This window comes from Oncorhynchus mykiss, chromosome 21 (assembly GCF_013265735.2).
Source record: "Oncorhynchus mykiss isolate Arlee chromosome 21, USDA_OmykA_1.1, whole genome shotgun sequence".
NCBI classification, from domain to species: Eukaryota; Metazoa; Chordata; class Actinopteri; order Salmoniformes; family Salmonidae; genus Oncorhynchus; species Oncorhynchus mykiss.
Window position 1 is genome coordinate 15,486,048 of NC_048585.1, and position 17,251 is coordinate 15,503,298.

Sequence of the window (17,251 nt, forward strand, 5' to 3'; positions counted from 1 at the left end):
ATTATTAGGGCATTATCGTACTCGTTCATACATCACAGCATTATTAGGGCATTATCATACAAGTACATACATCACCGCATTATTAGGGCATTATCATACTCGTTCATACATCACAGCATTATTAGGGCGTTATCATACAAGTACATACGTTTTCATAATCATCAGCTGCCACCCCTCCATATCTCCCATTAGTCACCATGTATTCCTGTCAGCACAGTGGGGTGGATAACATTCATTATGCTCATAAGCCACAGTGGAACAGTTACCTACAGCGTCTACAGGGGAGTTTGTTATAGTGTGTTGATGACATTCCCTGGTTGTGGAGTTTGTTATAGTGTGTTGATGACATTCCCTGGTTGTGGAGTTTGTTATAGTGTGTTGATGACATTCCATGGTTGTGGAGCTGGGAAAACACCAAGAAGATGATTAAGATGCCCAAGGCGGCAGGTAGCCTAGTGGTTAGAGCGTTGGACTTGTAACTGAAAGGTTGCAAGATCAGGCTGACAATATAAAAATCTGTCGTTCTGCCCCTGAACAAGGTAGTTAACCCACTGTTCCTCTGAACAAGGTAGTTAACCCACTGTTCCCCTGAACAAGGCAGTTAACCCACTGTTCCTCTGAACAAGGTAGTTAACCCACTGTTCCCCTGAACAAGGCAGTTAACCCACTGTTCCTCTGAACAAGGCAGTTAACCCACTGTTCCCCTGAACAAGGCAGTTAACCCACTGTTCCTCTGAACAAGGTAGTTAACCCACTGTTCCCCTGAACAAGGCAGTTAACCCACTGTTCCTCTGAACAAGGCAGTTAACCCACTGTTCCTCTGAACAAGGTAGTTAACCCACTGTTCCCCTGAACAAGGCAGTTAACCCACTGTTCCTCTGAACAAGGCAGTTAACCCACTGTTCCCCTGAACAAGGCAGTTAACCCACTGTTCCCCTGTACAAGGCAGTTGACCCACTGTTCCTCTGAACAAGGCAGTTAACCCACTGTTCCTCTGAACAAGGCAGTTAACCCACTGTTCCTCTGAACAAGGCAGTTAACCCACTGTTCCTCTGAACAAGGAAGTTAACCCACTGTTCCTCTGAACAAGGCAGTTAACCCACTGTTCCTCTGAACAAGGCAGTTAACCCACTGTTCCTCTGAACAAGGCAGTTAACCCACTGTTCCTCTGAACAAGGCAGTTAACCCACTGTTCCTCTGAACAAGGCAGTTAACCCACTGTTCCTCTGAACAAGGCAGTTAACCCACTGTTCCTCTGAACAAGGCAGTTAACCCACTGTTCCTCTGAACAAGGCAGTTAACCCACTGTTCCTCTGAACGAGGCAGTTAACCCACTGTTCCCCTGAACAAGGCAGTTAACCCACTGTTCCTCTGAACAAGGCAGTTAACCCACTGTTCCTCTGAACAAGGCAGTTACCCCACTGTTCCCCTGAACAAGGCAGTTAACCCACTGTTCCTCTGAACAAGGCCGTTAACCCACTGTTCCCCTGAACAAGGCAGTTAACCCACTGTTCCTCTGAACAAGGCAGTTAACCCACTGTTCCTCTGAACAAGGCAGTTAACCCACTGTTCCTCTGAACAAGGCAGTTAACCCACTGTTCCTGGGCCGTCATTGTAAATAATAATTTGTTGTTAACTGACTTGCCTAGTTAAATAAAGGTCAAATAAAAAGAAAAGCTTCTTTCTGGTCTAGTTATTTTTTCTTGAGATCTTGGTCATCTCTCTCTCTCTCTGCAACTTTCTCCCAGGCCCTACCCACCCATCCACTCAACCCATCCAAGCACGTTTGTTTGAATGAATCCAGACCCCCACTAACCTCTGTCCCTATGCCATTACCAGATCCCCACTCTTCCTCTCCCCACTAACCTCTGTCCCTATGCCATTACCAGAACCCCACTCTTCCTCTCCCCACTAACCTCTGTCCCTATGCCATTACCAGATCCCCACTCTTCCTCTCCCCACTAACCTCTGTCCCTATGCCATTACCAGACCCCCACTCTTCCTCTCCCCACTAACCTCTGTCCCTATGCCATTACCAGATCCCCACTCTTCCTCTCCCCACCAACCTCTGTCCCTATGCCATTACCAGACCCCCACTCTTCCTCTCCCCACTAACCTCTGTCCCTATGCCATTACCAGATCCCCACTCTTCCTCTCCCCACTAACCTCTGTCCCTATGCCATTACCAGACCCCCACTCTTCCTCTCTCCACTAACCTCTGTCCCTATGCCATTACCAGACCCCCACTCTTCCTCTCCCCACTAACCTCTGTCCCTATGCCATTACCAGACCCCCACTCTTCCTCTCCCCACTAACCTCTGTCCCTATGCCATTACCAGATCCCCACTCTTCCTCTCCCCACTAACCTCTGTCCCTATGCCATTACCAGATCCCCACTCTTCCTCTCCCCACCAACCTCTGTCCCTATGCCATTACCAGACCCCCACTCTTCCTCTCCCCACCAACCTCTGTCCCTATGCCATTACCAGACCCCCACTCTTCCTCTCCCCACTAACCTCTGTCCCTATGCCATTACCAGACCCCCACTCTTCCTCTCCCCACTAACCTCTGTCCCTATGCCATTACCAGACCCCCACTCTTCTTCACCCCACTAACCTCTGTCCCTATGCCATTACCAGACCCCCACTCTTCTTCACCCCACTAACCTCTGTCCCTATGCCATTACCAGACCCCCACTCTTCTTCACCCCACTAACCTCTGTCCCTATGCCATTACCAGACCCCCACTCTTCTTCGCCCCACTAACCTCTATCCTTTTGCCAGCCACACCTCCAATACAGTCGCAATGCCAGCCTTAGAAACCCCTAACCCCTCTCCTTACCCCTGTCCTTCTGCCAATCTTCCCTCTACCAACCCCCTGTCTCCTCCTCTGAGCCTACCATCCCACTGATGACTCTCTCCCCTATAATTGCTGCTGTTTGTTGATGGAGTCAGTTGACTAACTCAAGTAGAGAGAGAGAGAAGCCTCTTAATTCACACCCAGGGCCTAAGTCATTTCCCTGCGCTAACTGCACTTCCCTCTCACATTATTACGGCAAAACGCAAGCAATTAGCCGCTGCCGCGTGCTAAGTGCCATGTGCCGCGATGACGAAAGCATAACTCTCCAGCTTTTGTCGACAACGCTGCTTCGTCTAATGGCCTCAGCGCACATCATTTAGTAGCTGGTAATTGTAGTGATTATGACGTGAAAAAACTACAGTCGCTGGCAGGAGAAATAAAGTCTATTAACGTCACATAAACATTAACTCTCTTAACGTACCCCGCTTCCAACGCTTTGAAGGGGAAACGGAGGCTGTATCATCAGACTGGAATTAGAACGTAGCCCTGCTGTTACTCTCAATTTAGCGAGAGAGGGGTTGAGGTGCTGATCAGGGAGGTAAAGGTGAAGAGGTCTTGTGGGGATGTTTTCATTTGATCCAAACACTCACACGTTTGTGATGATGAGGAAGAGGTGCTCGCCTAGTGGTGAGTGGTGAGATGCACGGGGTTGTTATGGTGATGATAATACTGTATAGCATTGAGAGGAAAGAGATGACAGTAGGACTAGGATGATGTTTATGAAGATGGATGATGATGGTTACAACTATACAACTCATTCTTTCATGTGTCTCTCTCTAGAAAGTTTCATGAGTATGTTGGCTTTCAAATAGTACCACATCCTGTAGCTCTAGTATCAATTCAATTCAAGGGGCTTTATTGCCATGGGAATTGTGTGTTAACATTGCGTGTTAACATTGCCAAAGCAAGTGAGGTAGATAATATACAAAAGTGATATAAACAATACAAATTAACAGTGAACATTACACATACAGAAGTTTCAAAACAATGAAGACATTACAAATGTCATATTATATATATATATATATATATATACATATATACAGTGTTGTAACAATGTACAAATGGTTAAAGTACACAAGAGAAAATATATAAGCATAAATATGGGGTGTATTTACAATGGTGTTTGTTCTTCATTGGTTGCCCTTTTCTTGTGGCAACAGGTCAAAAATCTTGCTGCTGTGATGGCACAGTATATATGGGAGTTTATCAAAAATTGATTTGTATTCGAATTCTTTGTGGATCTGTGTAATCTGAGGGAAATATTTGTCTCTAATATGGTCATACATTGGGCAGGATGTTAGGAAGTACGGCTCAGTTTTCCACCTCATTTTGTGGGCAGTGAGCACATAGCCTGTCTTCTCTTGAGAGCCATGTCTGCCTACGCGGCCTTTCTCAATAGCAAGGCTATGCTCACTGAGTCTTTACATAGTTAAAGCTTTCCTTACGTTTGGGTCAGTGACAGTGGTCAGGTATTCTGCCGCTGTGTACACTCTGTTTAGGGCCAAATAGCATTCTAGTTTGCTCTGTTTTTTTGTAAATTCTTTCCAATGTGTCAAGTAATTATCTTTTTGTTTTCTCATGATTTGGTTGGGTCTAATTGTGCTGCTGTCCTGGGGCTCTGTGGGGTGTGTTTGTGTATCTTTCTCTCCCTCTGTCACTTCCCATGTTTTCTATCTCTCTATCTCTCTCACTTCTCTCATTCTGCATCACTCCCTCTTTCAGTGCGTGAGCTGCAGGCGCACCACGAGGCCCGCGAGGACCCTGACGTGCACCCGGAGGAGAACACCCAAGAGTTCATGGGCGTCCTCATCAAAGGCCTGGCCAAGCTCAAGAAGATCCCTGAGGCTGTCAAGGCCATCATGGAGCGCCTGGAGCCTGAGCTGAAGCAGATACTGAAGAGATCCACTACCCAAATAGCTGATCACGCCTACCAGAGAGGAGAGAACCTAGCCACAGAGAGCCAGCCCAGGTAGGGAGGGGTGGAGGGAAGACTGGAAGGTGGGATGGAGGGGTGCAGGTAAAGATGCAGGTAGGGGTGGAGGAGGAGGGAAGGTGGGATGGAGGGGTGCAGGTAAAGATGCAGGTAGGGGTGGAGGAGGAGGGAAGGCAGGATGCAGGTAAAGATGCAGGTAGGGGTGGAGGAGGAGGGAAGGCAGGATGCAGGTAAAGATGCAGGTAGGGGTGGTGGAGGAGGGAAGGCAGGATGCAGGTAAAGATGCAGGTAGGGGTGGAGGAGGAGGGAAGGCAGGATGCAGGTAAAGATGTAGGTGTAGGAGGAGGGAAGGCAGGATGCAGGTAAAGATGCAGGTAGGGGTGGAGGAGGAGGGAAGGCAGGATGCAGGTAAAGATGCAGGTGTAGGAGGTGGGAAGGCAGGATGCAGGTAAAGATGCAGGTAGGGGTGGAGGAGGAGGGAAGGCAGGATGCAGGTAAAGATGCAGGTGTAGGAGGTGGGAAGGCAGGATGCAGGTAAAGATGCAGGTAGGGGTGGAGGAGGAGAGAAGGCAGGATGCAGGTAAAGATGCAGGTAGGGGTGTAGGAGGAGGGAAGGCAGGGTGCAGGTAAAGATGCAGGTGAAGGAGGAGGGAAGGCAGGATGCAGGTAAAGATGCAGGTGGAGGAGGAGGGAAGGCAGGATGCAGGTAAAGATGCAGGTAGGGGTGGTGGAGGAGGGAAGGCAGGATGCAGGTAAAGATGCAGGTAGGGGCGGAGGAGGAGGGAAGGCAGGATGCAGGTAAAGATGCAGGTAGGGGGGGAGGAGGAGGGAAGGCAGGATGCAGGTAAAGATGCAGGTAGGGGTGGAGGAGGAGGGAAGGCAGGATGCAGGTAAAGATGCAGGTAGGGGTGGTGGAGGAGGGAAGGCAGGATGCAGGTAAAGATGCAGGTAGGGGTGGAGGAGGAGGGAAGGCAGGATGCAGGTAAAGATGTAGGTGTAGGAGGAGGGAAGGCAGGATGCAGGTAAAGATGCAGGTAGGGGTGGAGGAGGAGGGAAGGCAGGATGCAGGTAAAGATGCAGGTAGGGGTGGTGGAGGAGGGAAGGCAGGATGCAGGTAAAGATGCAGGTAGGGGTGGAGGAGGAGGGAAGGCAGGATGCAGGTAAAGATGTAGGTGTAGGAGGAGGGAAGGCAGGATGCAGGTAAAGATGCAGGTAGGGGTGGAGGAGGAGGGAAGGCAGGATGCAGGTAAAGATGCAGGTGTAGGAGGTGGGAAGGCAGGATGCAGGTAAAGATGCAGGTAGGGGTGGAGGAGGAGGGAAGGCAGGATGCAGGTAAAGATGCAGGTGTAGGAGGTGGGAAGGCAGGATGCAGGTAAAGATGCAGGTAGGGGTGGAGGAGGAGAGAAGGCAGGATGCAGGTAAAGATGCAGGTAGGGGTGTAGGAGGAGGGAAGGCAGGGTGCAGGTAAAGATGCAGGTGAAGGAGGAGGGAAGGCAGGATGCAGGTAAAGATGCAGGTGGAGGAGGAGGGAAGGCAGGATGCAGGTAAAGATGCAGGTAGGGGTGGTGGAGGAGGGAAGGCAGGATGCAGGTAAAGATGCAGGTAGGGGTGGAGGAGGAGGGAAGGCAGGATGCAGGTAAAGATGCAGGTAGGGGTGGAGGAGGAGGGAAGGCAGGATGCAGGTAAAGATGCAGGTGTAGGAGGAGGGAAGGCAGGATGCAGGTAAAGATGCAGGTGTAGGAGGAGGGAAGGCAGGATTTAGGTAAAGATGCAGGTGTAGGAGGTGGGAAGGCAGGATGCAGGTAAAGATGCAGGTAGGGGTGGTGGAGGAGGGAAGGCAGGGTGGAGGTAAAGATGCAGGTGCAGGAGGAGGAGGAGGAGGGAAGGCAGGATGCAGGTAAAGATGCAGGTAGGGGTGGAGGAGGAGGGAAGGCAGGATGCAGGTAAAGATGCAGGTAGGGGTGGAGGAGGAGGGAAGGCAGGATGCAGGTAAAGATGCAGGTGTAGGAGGAGGGAAGGCAGGATGCAGGTAAAGATGCAGGTGTAGGAGGAGGGAAGGCAGGATTTAGGTAAAGATGCAGGTGTAGGAGGTGGGAAGGCAGGATGCAGGTAAAGATGCAGGTAGGGGTGGTGGAGGAGGGAAGGCAGGGTGGAGGTAAAGATGCAGGTGCAGGAGGAGGAGGAGGAGGGAAGGCAGGATGCAGGTAAAGATGCAGGTGTAGGAGGTGGGAAGGCAGGATGCAGGTAAAGATGCAGGTAGGGGTGGAGGGGGAGGGAAGGCAGGATGCAGGTAAAGATGCAGGTAGGGGTGGAGGAGGAGGGAAGGCAGGATGCAGGTAAAGATGCAGGTAGGGGTGGAGGAGGAGGGAAGGCAGGATGCAGGTAAAGATGCAGGTAGGGGTGGAGGAGGAGGGAAGGCAGGATGCAGGTAAAGATGCAGGTAGGGGTGGAGGAGGAGGGAAGGCAGGATGCAGGTAAAGATGCAGGTAGGGGTGGAGGAGGAGGGAAGGCAGGATGCAGATAAAGATGCAGGTAGGGGTGGAGGAGGAGGGAAGGCAGGATGCAGGTAAAGATGCAGGTAGGGGTGGAGGAGGAGGGAAGGCAGGATGCAGGTAAAGATGCAGGTAGGGGTGGAGGAGGAGGGAAGGCAGGATGCAGGTAAAGATGCAGGTAGGGGTGGTGGAGGAGGGAAGGCAGGGTGCAGGTAAAGATGCAGGTAGGGGTGGTGGAGGAGGGAAGGCAGGATGCAGGTAAAGATGCAGGTAGGGGTGGTGGAGGAGGGAAGGCAGGATGCAGGTAAAGATGTAGGTGTAGGAGGAGGGAAGGCAGGATGCAGGTAAAGATGCAGGTAGGGGTGGAGGAGGAGGGAAGGCAGGATGCAGGTAAAGATGCAGGTGTAGGAGGTGGGAAGGCAGGATGCAGGTAAAGATGCAGGTAGGGGTGGAGGAGGAGAGAAGGCAGGATGCAGGTAAAGATGCAGGTAGGGGTGGAGGAGGAGGGAAGGCAGGATGCAGGTAAAGATGCAGGTGTAGGAGGAGGGAAGGCAGGATGCAGGTAAAGATGCAGGTGGAGGAGGAGGGAAGGCAGGATGCAGGTAAAGATGCAGGTAGGGGTGGTGGAGGAGGGAAGGCAGGATGCAGGTAAAGATGCAGGTGGAGGAGGAGGGAAGGCAGGATGCAGGTAAAGATGCAGGTAGGGGTGTAGGAGAAGGGAAGGCAGGATGCAGGTAAAGATGCAGGTGAAGGAGGAGGGAAGGCAGGATGCAGGTAAAGATGCAGGTGGAGGAGGAGGGAAGGCAGGATGCAGGTAAAGATGCAGGTAGGGGTGGTGGAGGAGGGAAGGCAGGATGCAGGTAAAGATGCAGGTAGGGGCGGAGGAGGAGGGAAGGCAGGATGCAGGTAAAGATGCAGGTAGGGGTGGAGGAGGAGGGAAGGCAGGATGCAGGTAAAGATGCAGGTAGGGGTGGAGGAGGAGGGAAGGCAGGATGCAGGTAAAGATGCAGGTGTAGGAGGTGGGAAGGCAGGATGCAGGTAAAGATGCAGGTAGGGGTGGTGGAGGAGGGAAGGCAGGGTGGAGGTAAAGATGCAGGTGTAGGAGGAGGGAAGGCAGGATGCAGGTAGGGGTGGAGGAGGAGGGAAGGCAGGATGCAGGTAAAGATGCAGGTGTAGGAGGTGGGAAGGCAGGATGCAGGTAAAGATGCAGGTAGGGGTGGAGGGGGAGGGAAGGCAGGATGCAGGTAAAGATGCAGGTAGGGGTGGAGGAGGAGGGAAGGCAGGATGCAGGTAAAGATGCAGGTAGGGGTGGAGGAGGAGGGAAGGCAGGATGCAGGTAAAGATGCAGGTAGGGGTGGTGGAGGAGGGAAGGCAGGATGCAGGTAAAGATGCAGGTGTAGGAGGAGGGAAGGCAGGATGCAGGTAAAGATGCAGGTAGGGGTGGAGGAGGAGGGAAGGCAGGATGCAGGTAAAGATGCAGGTAGGGGTGGAGGAGGAGGGAAGGCAGGATGCAGGTAAAGATGCAGGTAGGGGTGGAGGAGAAGGGAAGGCAGGATGCAGGTAAAGATGCAGGTAGGGGTGGAGGAGGAGGGAAGGCAGGATGCAGGTAAAGATGCAGGTAGGGGTGGAGGAGGAGGGAAGGCAGGATGCAGGTAAAGATGCAGGTAGGGGTGGAGGAGGAGGGAAGGCAGGATGCAGATAAAGATGCAGGTAGGGGTGGAGGAGGAGGGAAGGCAGGATGCAGGTAAAGATGCAGGTAGGGGTGGAGGAGGAGGGAAGGCAGGATGCAGGTAAAGATGCAGGTAGGGGTGGAGGAGGAGGGAAGGCAGGATGCAGGTAAAGATGCAGGTAGGGGTGGTGGAGGAGGGAAGGCAGGGTGCAGGTAAAGATGCAGGTAGGGGTGGTGGAGGAGGGAAGGCAGGATGCAGGTAAAGATGCAGGTAGGGGTGGTGGAGGAGGGAAGGCAGGATGCAGGTAAAGATGTAGGTAGGGGTGGAGGAGAAGGGAAGGCAGGATGCAGGTAAAGATGCAGGTAGGGGTGGAGGAGGAGGGAAGGCAGGATGCAGGTAAAGATGCAGGTAGGGGTGGAGGAGGAGGGAAGGCAGGATGCAGGTAAAGATGCAGGTAGGGGTGGAGGAGGAGGGAAGGCAGGATGCAGATAAAGATGCAGGTAGGGGTGGAGGAGGAGGGAAGGCAGGATGCAGGTAAAGATGCAGGTAGGGGTGGAGGAGGAGGGAAGGCAGGATGCAGGTAAAGATGCAGGTAGGGGTGGAGGAGGAGGGAAGGCAGGATGCAGGTAAAGATGCAGGTAGGGGTGGTGGAGGAGGGAAGGCAGGGTGCAGGTAAAGATGCAGGTAGGGGTGGTGGAGGAGGGAAGGCAGGATGCAGGTAAAGATGCAGGTAGGGGTGGTGGAGGAGGGAAGGCAGGATGCAGGTAAAGATGTAGGTGTAGGAGGAGGGAAGGCAGGATGCAGGTAAAGATGCAGGTAGGGGTGGAGGAGGAGGGAAGGCAGGATGCAGGTAAAGATGCAGGTGTAGGAGGTGGGAAGGCAGGATGCAGGTAAAGATGCAGGTAGGGGTGGAGGAGGAGAGAAGGCAGGATGCAGGTAAAGATGCAGGTAGGGGTGTAGGAGGAGGGAAGGCAGGGTGCAGGTAAAGATGCAGGTGAAGGAGGAGGGAAGGCAGGATGCAGGTAAAGATGCAGGTGGAGGAGGAGGGAAGGCAGGATGCAGGTAAAGATGCAGGTAGGGGTGGTGGAGGAGGGAAGGCAGGATGCAGGTAAAGATGCACGTAGGGGCGGAGGAGGAGGGAAGGCAGGATGCAGGTAAAGATGCAGGTAGGGGTGGAGGAGGAGGGAAGGCAGGATGCAGGTAAAGATGCAGGTAGGGGTGGAGGAGGAGGGAAGGCAGGATGCAGGTAAAGATGCAGGTGTAGGAGGAGGGAAGGCAGGATGCAGGTAAAGATGCAGGTGTAGGAGGAGGGAAGGCAGGATTTAGGTAAAGATGCAGGTGTAGGAGGTGGGAAGGCAGGATGCAGGTAAAGATGCAGGTAGGGGTGGTGGAGGAGGGAAGGCAGGGTGGAGGTAAAGATGCAGGTGCAGGAGGAGGAGGAGGAGGGAAGGCAGGATGCAGGTAAAGATGCAGGTGTAGGAGGTGGGAAGGCAGGATGCAGGTAAAGATGCAGGTAGGGGTGGAGGGGGAGGGAAGGCAGGATGCAGGTAAAGATGCAGGTAGGGGTGGAGGAGGAGGGAAGGCAGGATGCAGGTAAAGATGCAGGTAGGTTTGGAGGAGGAGGGAAGGCAGGATGCAGGTAAAGATGCAGGTAGGGGTGGAGGAGGAGGGAAGGCAGGATGCAGGTAAAGATGCAGGTGTAGGAGGAGGGAAGGCAGGATGCAGGTAAAGATGCAGGTGTAGGAGGAGGGAAGGCAGGATTTAGGTAAAGATGCAGGTGTAGGAGGTGGGAAGGCAGGATGCAGGTAAAGATGCAGGTAGGGGTGGTGGAGGAGGGAAGGCAGGGTGGAGGTAAAGATGCAGGTGCAGGAGGAGGAGGAGGAGGGAAGGCAGGATGCAGGTAAAGATGCAGGTGTAGGAGGTGGGAAGGCAGGATGCAGGTAAAGATGCAGGTAGGGGTGGAGGGGGAGGGAAGGCAGGATGCAGGTAAAGATGCAGGTAGGGGTGGAGGAGGAGGGAAGGCAGGATGCAGGTAAAGATGCAGGTAGGGGTGGAGGAGGAGGGAAGGCAGGATGCAGGTAAAGATGCAGGTAGGGGTGGAGGAGGAGGGAAGGCAGGATGCAGGTAAAGATGCAGGTAGGGGTGGAGGAGGAGGGAAGGCAGGATGCAGGTAAAGATGCAGGTAGGGGTGGAGGAGGAGGGAAGGCAGGATGCAGATAAAGATGCAGGTAGGGGTGGAGGAGGCGGGAAGGCAGGATGCAGATAAAGATGCAGGTAGGGGTGGAGGAGGCGGGAAGGCAGGATGCAGGTAAAGATGCAGGTAGGGGTGGAGGAGGAGGGAAGGCAGGATGCAGGTAAAGATGCAGGTAGGGGTGGTGGAGGAGGGAAGGCAGGGTGCAGGTAAAGATGCAGGTAGGGGTGGTGGAGGAGGGAAGGCAGGATGCAGGTAAAGATGCAGGTAGGGGTGGTGGAGGAGGGAAGGCAGGATGCAGGTAAAGATGTAGGTGTAGGAGGAGGGAAGGCAGGATGCAGGTAAAGATGCAGGTAGGGGTGGAGGAGGAGGGAAGGCAGGATGCAGGTAAAGATGCAGGTGTAGGAGGTGGGAAGGCAGGATGCAGGTAAAGATGCAGGTAGGGGTGGAGGAGGAGAGAAGGCAGGATGCAGGTAAAGATGCAGGTAGGGGTGGAGGAGGAGGGAAGGCAGGATGCAGGTAAAGATGCAGGTGTAGGAGGAAGGAAGGCAGGATGCAGGTAAAGATGCAGGTGGAGGAGGAGGGAAGGCAGGATGCAGGTAAAGATGCAGGTAGGGGTGGTGGAGGAGGGAAGGCAGGATGCAGGTAAAGATGCAGGTGGAGGAGGAGGGAAGGCAGGATGCAGGTAAAGATGCAGGTAGGGGTGTAGGAGAAGGGAAGGCAGGATGCAGGTAAAGATGCAGGTGAAGGAGGAGGGAAGGCAGGATGCAGGTAAAGATGCAGGTGGAGGAGGAGGGAAGGCAGGATGCAGGTAAAGATGCAGGTAGGGGTGGTGGAGGAGGGAAGGCAGGATGCAGGTAAAGATGCAGGTAGGGGCGGAGGAGGAGGGAAGGCAGGATGCAGGTAAAGATGCAGGTAGGGGTGGAGGAGGAGGGAAGGCAGGATGCAGGTAAAGATGCAGGTAGGGGTGGAGGAGGAGGGAAGGCAGGATGCAGGTAAAGATGCAGGTGTAGGAGGAGGGAAGGCAGGATGCAGGTAAAGATGCAGGTGTAGGAGGAGGGAAGGCAGGATGCAGGTAAAGATGCAGGTGTAGGAGGTGGGAAGGCAGGATGCAGGTAAAGATGCAGGTAGGGGTGGTGGAGGAGGGAAGGCAGGGTGGAGGTAAAGATGCAGGTGTAGGAGGAGGGAAGGCAGGATGCAGGTAGGGGTGGAGGAGGAGGGAAGGCAGGATGCAGGTAAAGATGCAGGTGTAGGAGGTGGGAAGGCAGGATGCAGGTAAAGATGCAGGTAGGGGTGGAGGGGGAGGGAAGGCAGGATGCAGGTAAAGATGCAGGTAGGGGTGGAGGAGGAGGGAAGGCAGGATGCAGGTAAAGATGCAGGTAGGGGTGGAGGAGGAGGGAAGGCAGGATGCAGGTAAAGATGCAGGTAGGGGTGGTGGAGGAGGGAAGGCAGGATGCAGGTAAAGATGCAGGTGTAGGAGGAGGGAAGGCAGGATGCAGGTAAAGATGCAGGTAGGGGTGGAGGAGGAGGGAAGGCAGGATGCAGGTAAAGATGCAGGTAGGGGTGGAGGAGGAGGGAAGGCAGGATGCAGGTAAAGATGCAGGTAGGGGTGGAGGAGAAGGGAAGGCAGGATGCAGGTAAAGATGCAGGTAGGGGTGGAGGAGGAGGGAAGGCAGGATGCAGGTAAAGATGCAGGTAGGGGTGGAGGAGGAGGGAAGGCAGGATGCAGGTAAAGATGCAGGTAGGGGTGGAGGAGGAGGGAAGGCAGGATGCAGATAAAGATGCAGGTAGGGGTGGAGGAGGAGGGAAGGCAGGATGCAGGTAAAGATGCAGGTAGGGGTGGAGGAGGAGGGAAGGCAGGATGCAGGTAAAGATGCAGGTAGGGGTGGAGGAGGAGGGAAGGCAGGATGCAGGTAAAGATGCAGGTAGGGGTGGTGGAGGAGGGAAGGCAGGGTGCAGGTAAAGATGCAGGTAGGGGTGGTGGAGGAGGGAAGGCAGGATGCAGGTAAAGATGCAGGTAGGGGTGGTGGAGGAGGGAAGGCAGGATGCAGGTAAAGATGTAGGTGTAGGAGGAGGGAAGGCAGGATGCAGGTAAAGATGCAGGTAGGGGTGGAGGAGGAGGGAAGGCAGGATGCAGGTAAAGATGCAGGTGTAGGAGGTGGGAAGGCAGGATGCAGGTAAAGATGCAGGTAGGGGTGGAGGAGGAGAGAAGGCAGGATGCAGGTAAAGATGCAGGTAGGGGTGGTGGAGGAGGGAAGGCAGGATGCAGGTAAAGATGTAGGTGTAGGAGGAGGGAAGGCAGGATGCAGGTAAAGATGCAGGTAGGGGTGGAGGAGGAGGGAAGGCAGGATGCAGGTAAAGATGCAGGTGTAGGAGGTGGGAAGGCAGGATGCAGGTAAAGATGCAGGTAGGGGTGGAGGAGGAGGGAAGGCAGGATGCAGGTAAAGATGCAGGTAGGGGTGGAGGAGGAGGGAAGGCAGGATGCAGGTAAAGATGCAGGTAGGGGTGGAGGAGGAGGGAAGGCAGGATGCAGGTAAAGATGCAGGTAGGGGTGGAGGAGAAGGGAAGGCAGGATGCAGGTAAAGATGCAGGTAGGGGTGGAGGAGGAGGGAAGGCAGGATGCAGGTAAAGATGCAGGTAGGGGTGGAGGAGGAGGGAAGGCAGGATGCAGGTAAAGATGCAGGTAGGGGTGGAGGAGGAGGGAAGGCAGGATGCAGATAAAGATGCAGGTAGGGGTGGAGGAGGAGGGAAGGCAGGATGCAGGTAAAGATGCAGGTAGGGGTGGAGGAGGAGGGAAGGCAGGATGCAGGTAAAGATGCAGGTAGGGGTGGAGGAGGAGGGAAGGCAGGATGCAGGTAAAGATGCAGGTAGGGGTGGTGGAGGAGGGAAGGCAGGGTGCAGGTAAAGATGCAGGTAGGGGTGGTGGAGGAGGGAAGGCAGGATGCAGGTAAAGATGCAGGTAGGGGTGGTGGAGGAGGGAAGGCAGGATGCAGGTAAAGATGTAGGTGTAGGAGGAGGGAAGGCAGGATGCAGGTAAAGATGCAGGTAGGGGTGGAGGAGGAGGGAAGGCAGGATGCAGGTAAAGATGCAGGTGTAGGAGGTGGGAAGGCAGGATGCAGGTAAAGATGCAGGTAGGGGTGGAGGAGGAGAGAAGGCAGGATGCAGGTAAAGATGCAGGTAGGGGTGGAGGAGGAGGGAAGGCAGGATGCAGGTAAAGATGCAGGTGTAGGAGGAGGGAAGGCAGGATGCAGGTAAAGATGCAGGTGGAGGAGGAGGGAAGGCAGGATGCAGGTAAAGATGCAGGTAGGGGTGGTGGAGGAGGGAAGGCAGGATGCAGGTAAAGATGCAGGTGGAGGAGGAGGGAAGGCAGGATGCAGGTAAAGATGCAGGTAGGGGTGTAGGAGAAGGGAAGGCAGGATGCAGGTAAAGATGCAGGTGAAGGAGGAGGGAAGGCAGGATGCAGGTAAAGATGCAGGTGGAGGAGGAGGGAAGGCAGGATGCAGGTAAAGATGCAGGTAGGGGTGGTGGAGGAGGGAAGGCAGGATGCAGGTAAAGATGCAGGTAGGGGCGGAGGAGGAGGGAAGGCAGGATGCAGGTAAAGATGCAGGTAGGGGTGGAGGAGGAGGGAAGGCAGGATGCAGGTAAAGATGCAGGTAGGGGTGGAGGAGGAGGGAAGGCAGGATGCAGGTAAAGATGCAGGTGTAGGAGGAGGGAAGGCAGGATGCAGGTAAAGATGCAGGTGTAGGAGGAGGGAAGGCAGGATGCAGGTAAAGATGCAGGTGTAGGAGGTGGGAAGGCAGGATGTAGGTAAAGATGCAGGTAGGGGTGGTGGAGGAGGGAAGGCAGGGTGGAGGTAAAGATGCAGGTGTAGGAGGAGGGAAGGCAGGATGCAGGTAGGGGTGGAGGAGGAGGGAAGGCAGGATGCAGGTAAAGATGCAGGTGTAGGAGGTGGGAAGGCAGGATGCAGGTAAAGATGCAGGTAGGGGTGGAGGGGGAGGGAAGGCAGGATGCAGGTAAAGATGCAGGTAGGGGTGGAGGAGGAGGGAAGGCAGGATGCAGGTAAAGTTGCAGGTAGGGGTGGAGGAGGAGGGAAGGCAGGATGCAGGTAAAGATGCAGGTAGGGGTGGTGGAGGAGGGAAGGCAGGATGCAGGTAAAGATGCAGGTGTAGGAGGAGGGAAGGCAGGATGCAGGTAAAGATGCAGGTAGGGGTGGAGGAGGAGGGAAGGCAGGATGCAGGTAAAGATGCAGGTAGGGGTGGAGGAGGAGGGAAGGCAGGATGCAGGTAAAGATGCAGGTAGGGGTGGAGGAGAAGGGAAGGCAGGATGCAGGTAAAGATGCAGGTAGGGGTGGAGGAGGAGGGAAGGCAGGATGCAGGTAAAGATGCAGGTAGGGGTGGAGGAGGAGGGAAGGCAGGATGCAGGTAAAGATGCAGGTAGGGGTGGTGGAGGAGGGAAGGCAGGGTGGAGGTAAAGATGCAGGTGCAGGAGGAGGAGGAGGAGGGAAGGCAGGATGCAGGTAAAGATGCAGGTGTAGGAGGTGGGAAGGCAGGATGCAGGTAAAGATGCAGGTAGGGGTGGAGGGGGAGGGAAGGCAGGATGCAGGTAAAGATGCAGGTAGGGGTGGAGGAGGAGGGAAGGCAGGATGCAGGTAAAGATGCAGGTAGGGGCGGAGGAGGAGGGAAGGCAGGATGCAGGTAAAGATGCAGGTAGGGGTGGAGGAGGAGGGAAGGCAGGATGCAGGTAAAGATGCAGGTAGGGGTGGAGGAGGAGGGAAGGCAGGATGCAGGTAAAGATGCAGGTAGGGGTGGAGGAGGAGGGAAGGCAGGATGCAGATAAAGATGCAGGTAGGGGTGGAGGAGGAGGGAAGGCAGGATGCAGGTAAAGATGCAGGTAGGGGTGGAGGAGGAGGGAAGGCAGGATGCAGGTAAAGATGCAGGTAGGGGTGGAGGAGGAGGGAAGGCAGGATGCAGGTAAAGATGCAGGTAGGGGTGGTGGAGGAGGGAAGGCAGGGTGCAGGTAAAGATGCAGGTAGGGGTGGTGGAGGAGGGAAGGCAGGATGCAGGTAAAGATGCAGGTAGGGGTGGTGGAGGAGGGAAGGCAGGATGCAGGTAAAGATGTAGGTGTAGGAGGAGGGAAGGCAGGATGCAGGTAAAGATGCAGGTAGGGGTGGAGGAGGAGGGAAGGCAGGATGCAGGTAAAGATGCAGGTGTAGGAGGTGGGAAGGCAGGATGCAGGTAAAGATGCAGGTAGGGTTGGAGGAGGAGAGAAGGCAGGATGCAGGTAAAGATGCAGGTAGGGGTGGAGGAGGAGGGAAGGCAGGATGCAGGTAAAGATTCAGGTGTAGGAGGAGGGAAGGCAGGATGCAGGTAAAGATGCAGGTGGAGGAGGAGGGAAGGCAGGATGCAGGTAAAGATGCAGGTAGGGGTGGTGGAGGAGGGAAGGCAGGATGCAGGTAAAGATGCAGGTGGAGGAGGAGGGAAGGCAGGATGCAGGTAAAGATGCAGGTAGGGGTGTAGGAGAAGGGAAGGCAGGATGCAGGTAAAGATGCAGGTGAAGGAGGAGGGAAGGCAGGATGCAGGTAAAGATGCAGGTGGAGGAGGAGGGAAGGCAGGATGCAGGTAAAGATGCAGGTAGGGGTGGTGGAGGAGGGAAGGCAGGATGCAGGTAAAGATGCAGGTAGGGGCGGAGGAGGAGGGAAGGCAGGATGCAGGTAAAGATGCAGGTAGGGGTGGAGGAGGAGGGAAGGCAGGATGCAGGTAAAGATGCAGGTAGGGGTGGAGGAGGAGGGAAGGCAGGATGCAGGTAAAGATGCAGGTGTAGGAGGAGGGAAGGCAGGATGCAGGTAAAGATGCAGGTGTAGGAGGAGGGAAGGCAGGATGCAGGTAAAGATGCAGGTGTAGGAGGTGGGAAGGCAGGATGCAGGTAAAGATGCAGGTAGGGGTGGTGGAGGAGGGAAGGCAGGTTGGAGGTAAAGATGCAGGTGTAGGAGGAGGGAAGGCAGGATGCCGGTAGGGGTGGAGGAGGAGGGAAGGCAGGATGCAGGTAAAGATGCAGGTGTAGGAGGTGGGAAGGCAGGATGCAGGTAAAAATGCAGGTAGGGGTG

General features: G+C 54.7%; 1 protein-coding gene across 1 annotated transcript in view; it reads left to right on the plus strand.

Annotated features, from left to right (window-relative positions):
- LOC110499821 (exocyst complex component 4) overlaps nucleotides 1-17,251 on the plus strand; it is a 237,494-nt gene that overhangs the window by 23,504 nt on the left and 196,739 nt on the right. Inside the window, exon 6 of the mRNA XM_036957071.1 lies at nucleotides 4,585-4,831. Within this exon, the coding sequence (XP_036812966.1) occupies nucleotides 4,585-4,831 (247 nt within the window). The remainder of the gene's footprint in view (nucleotides 1-4,584; nucleotides 4,832-17,251) is intronic.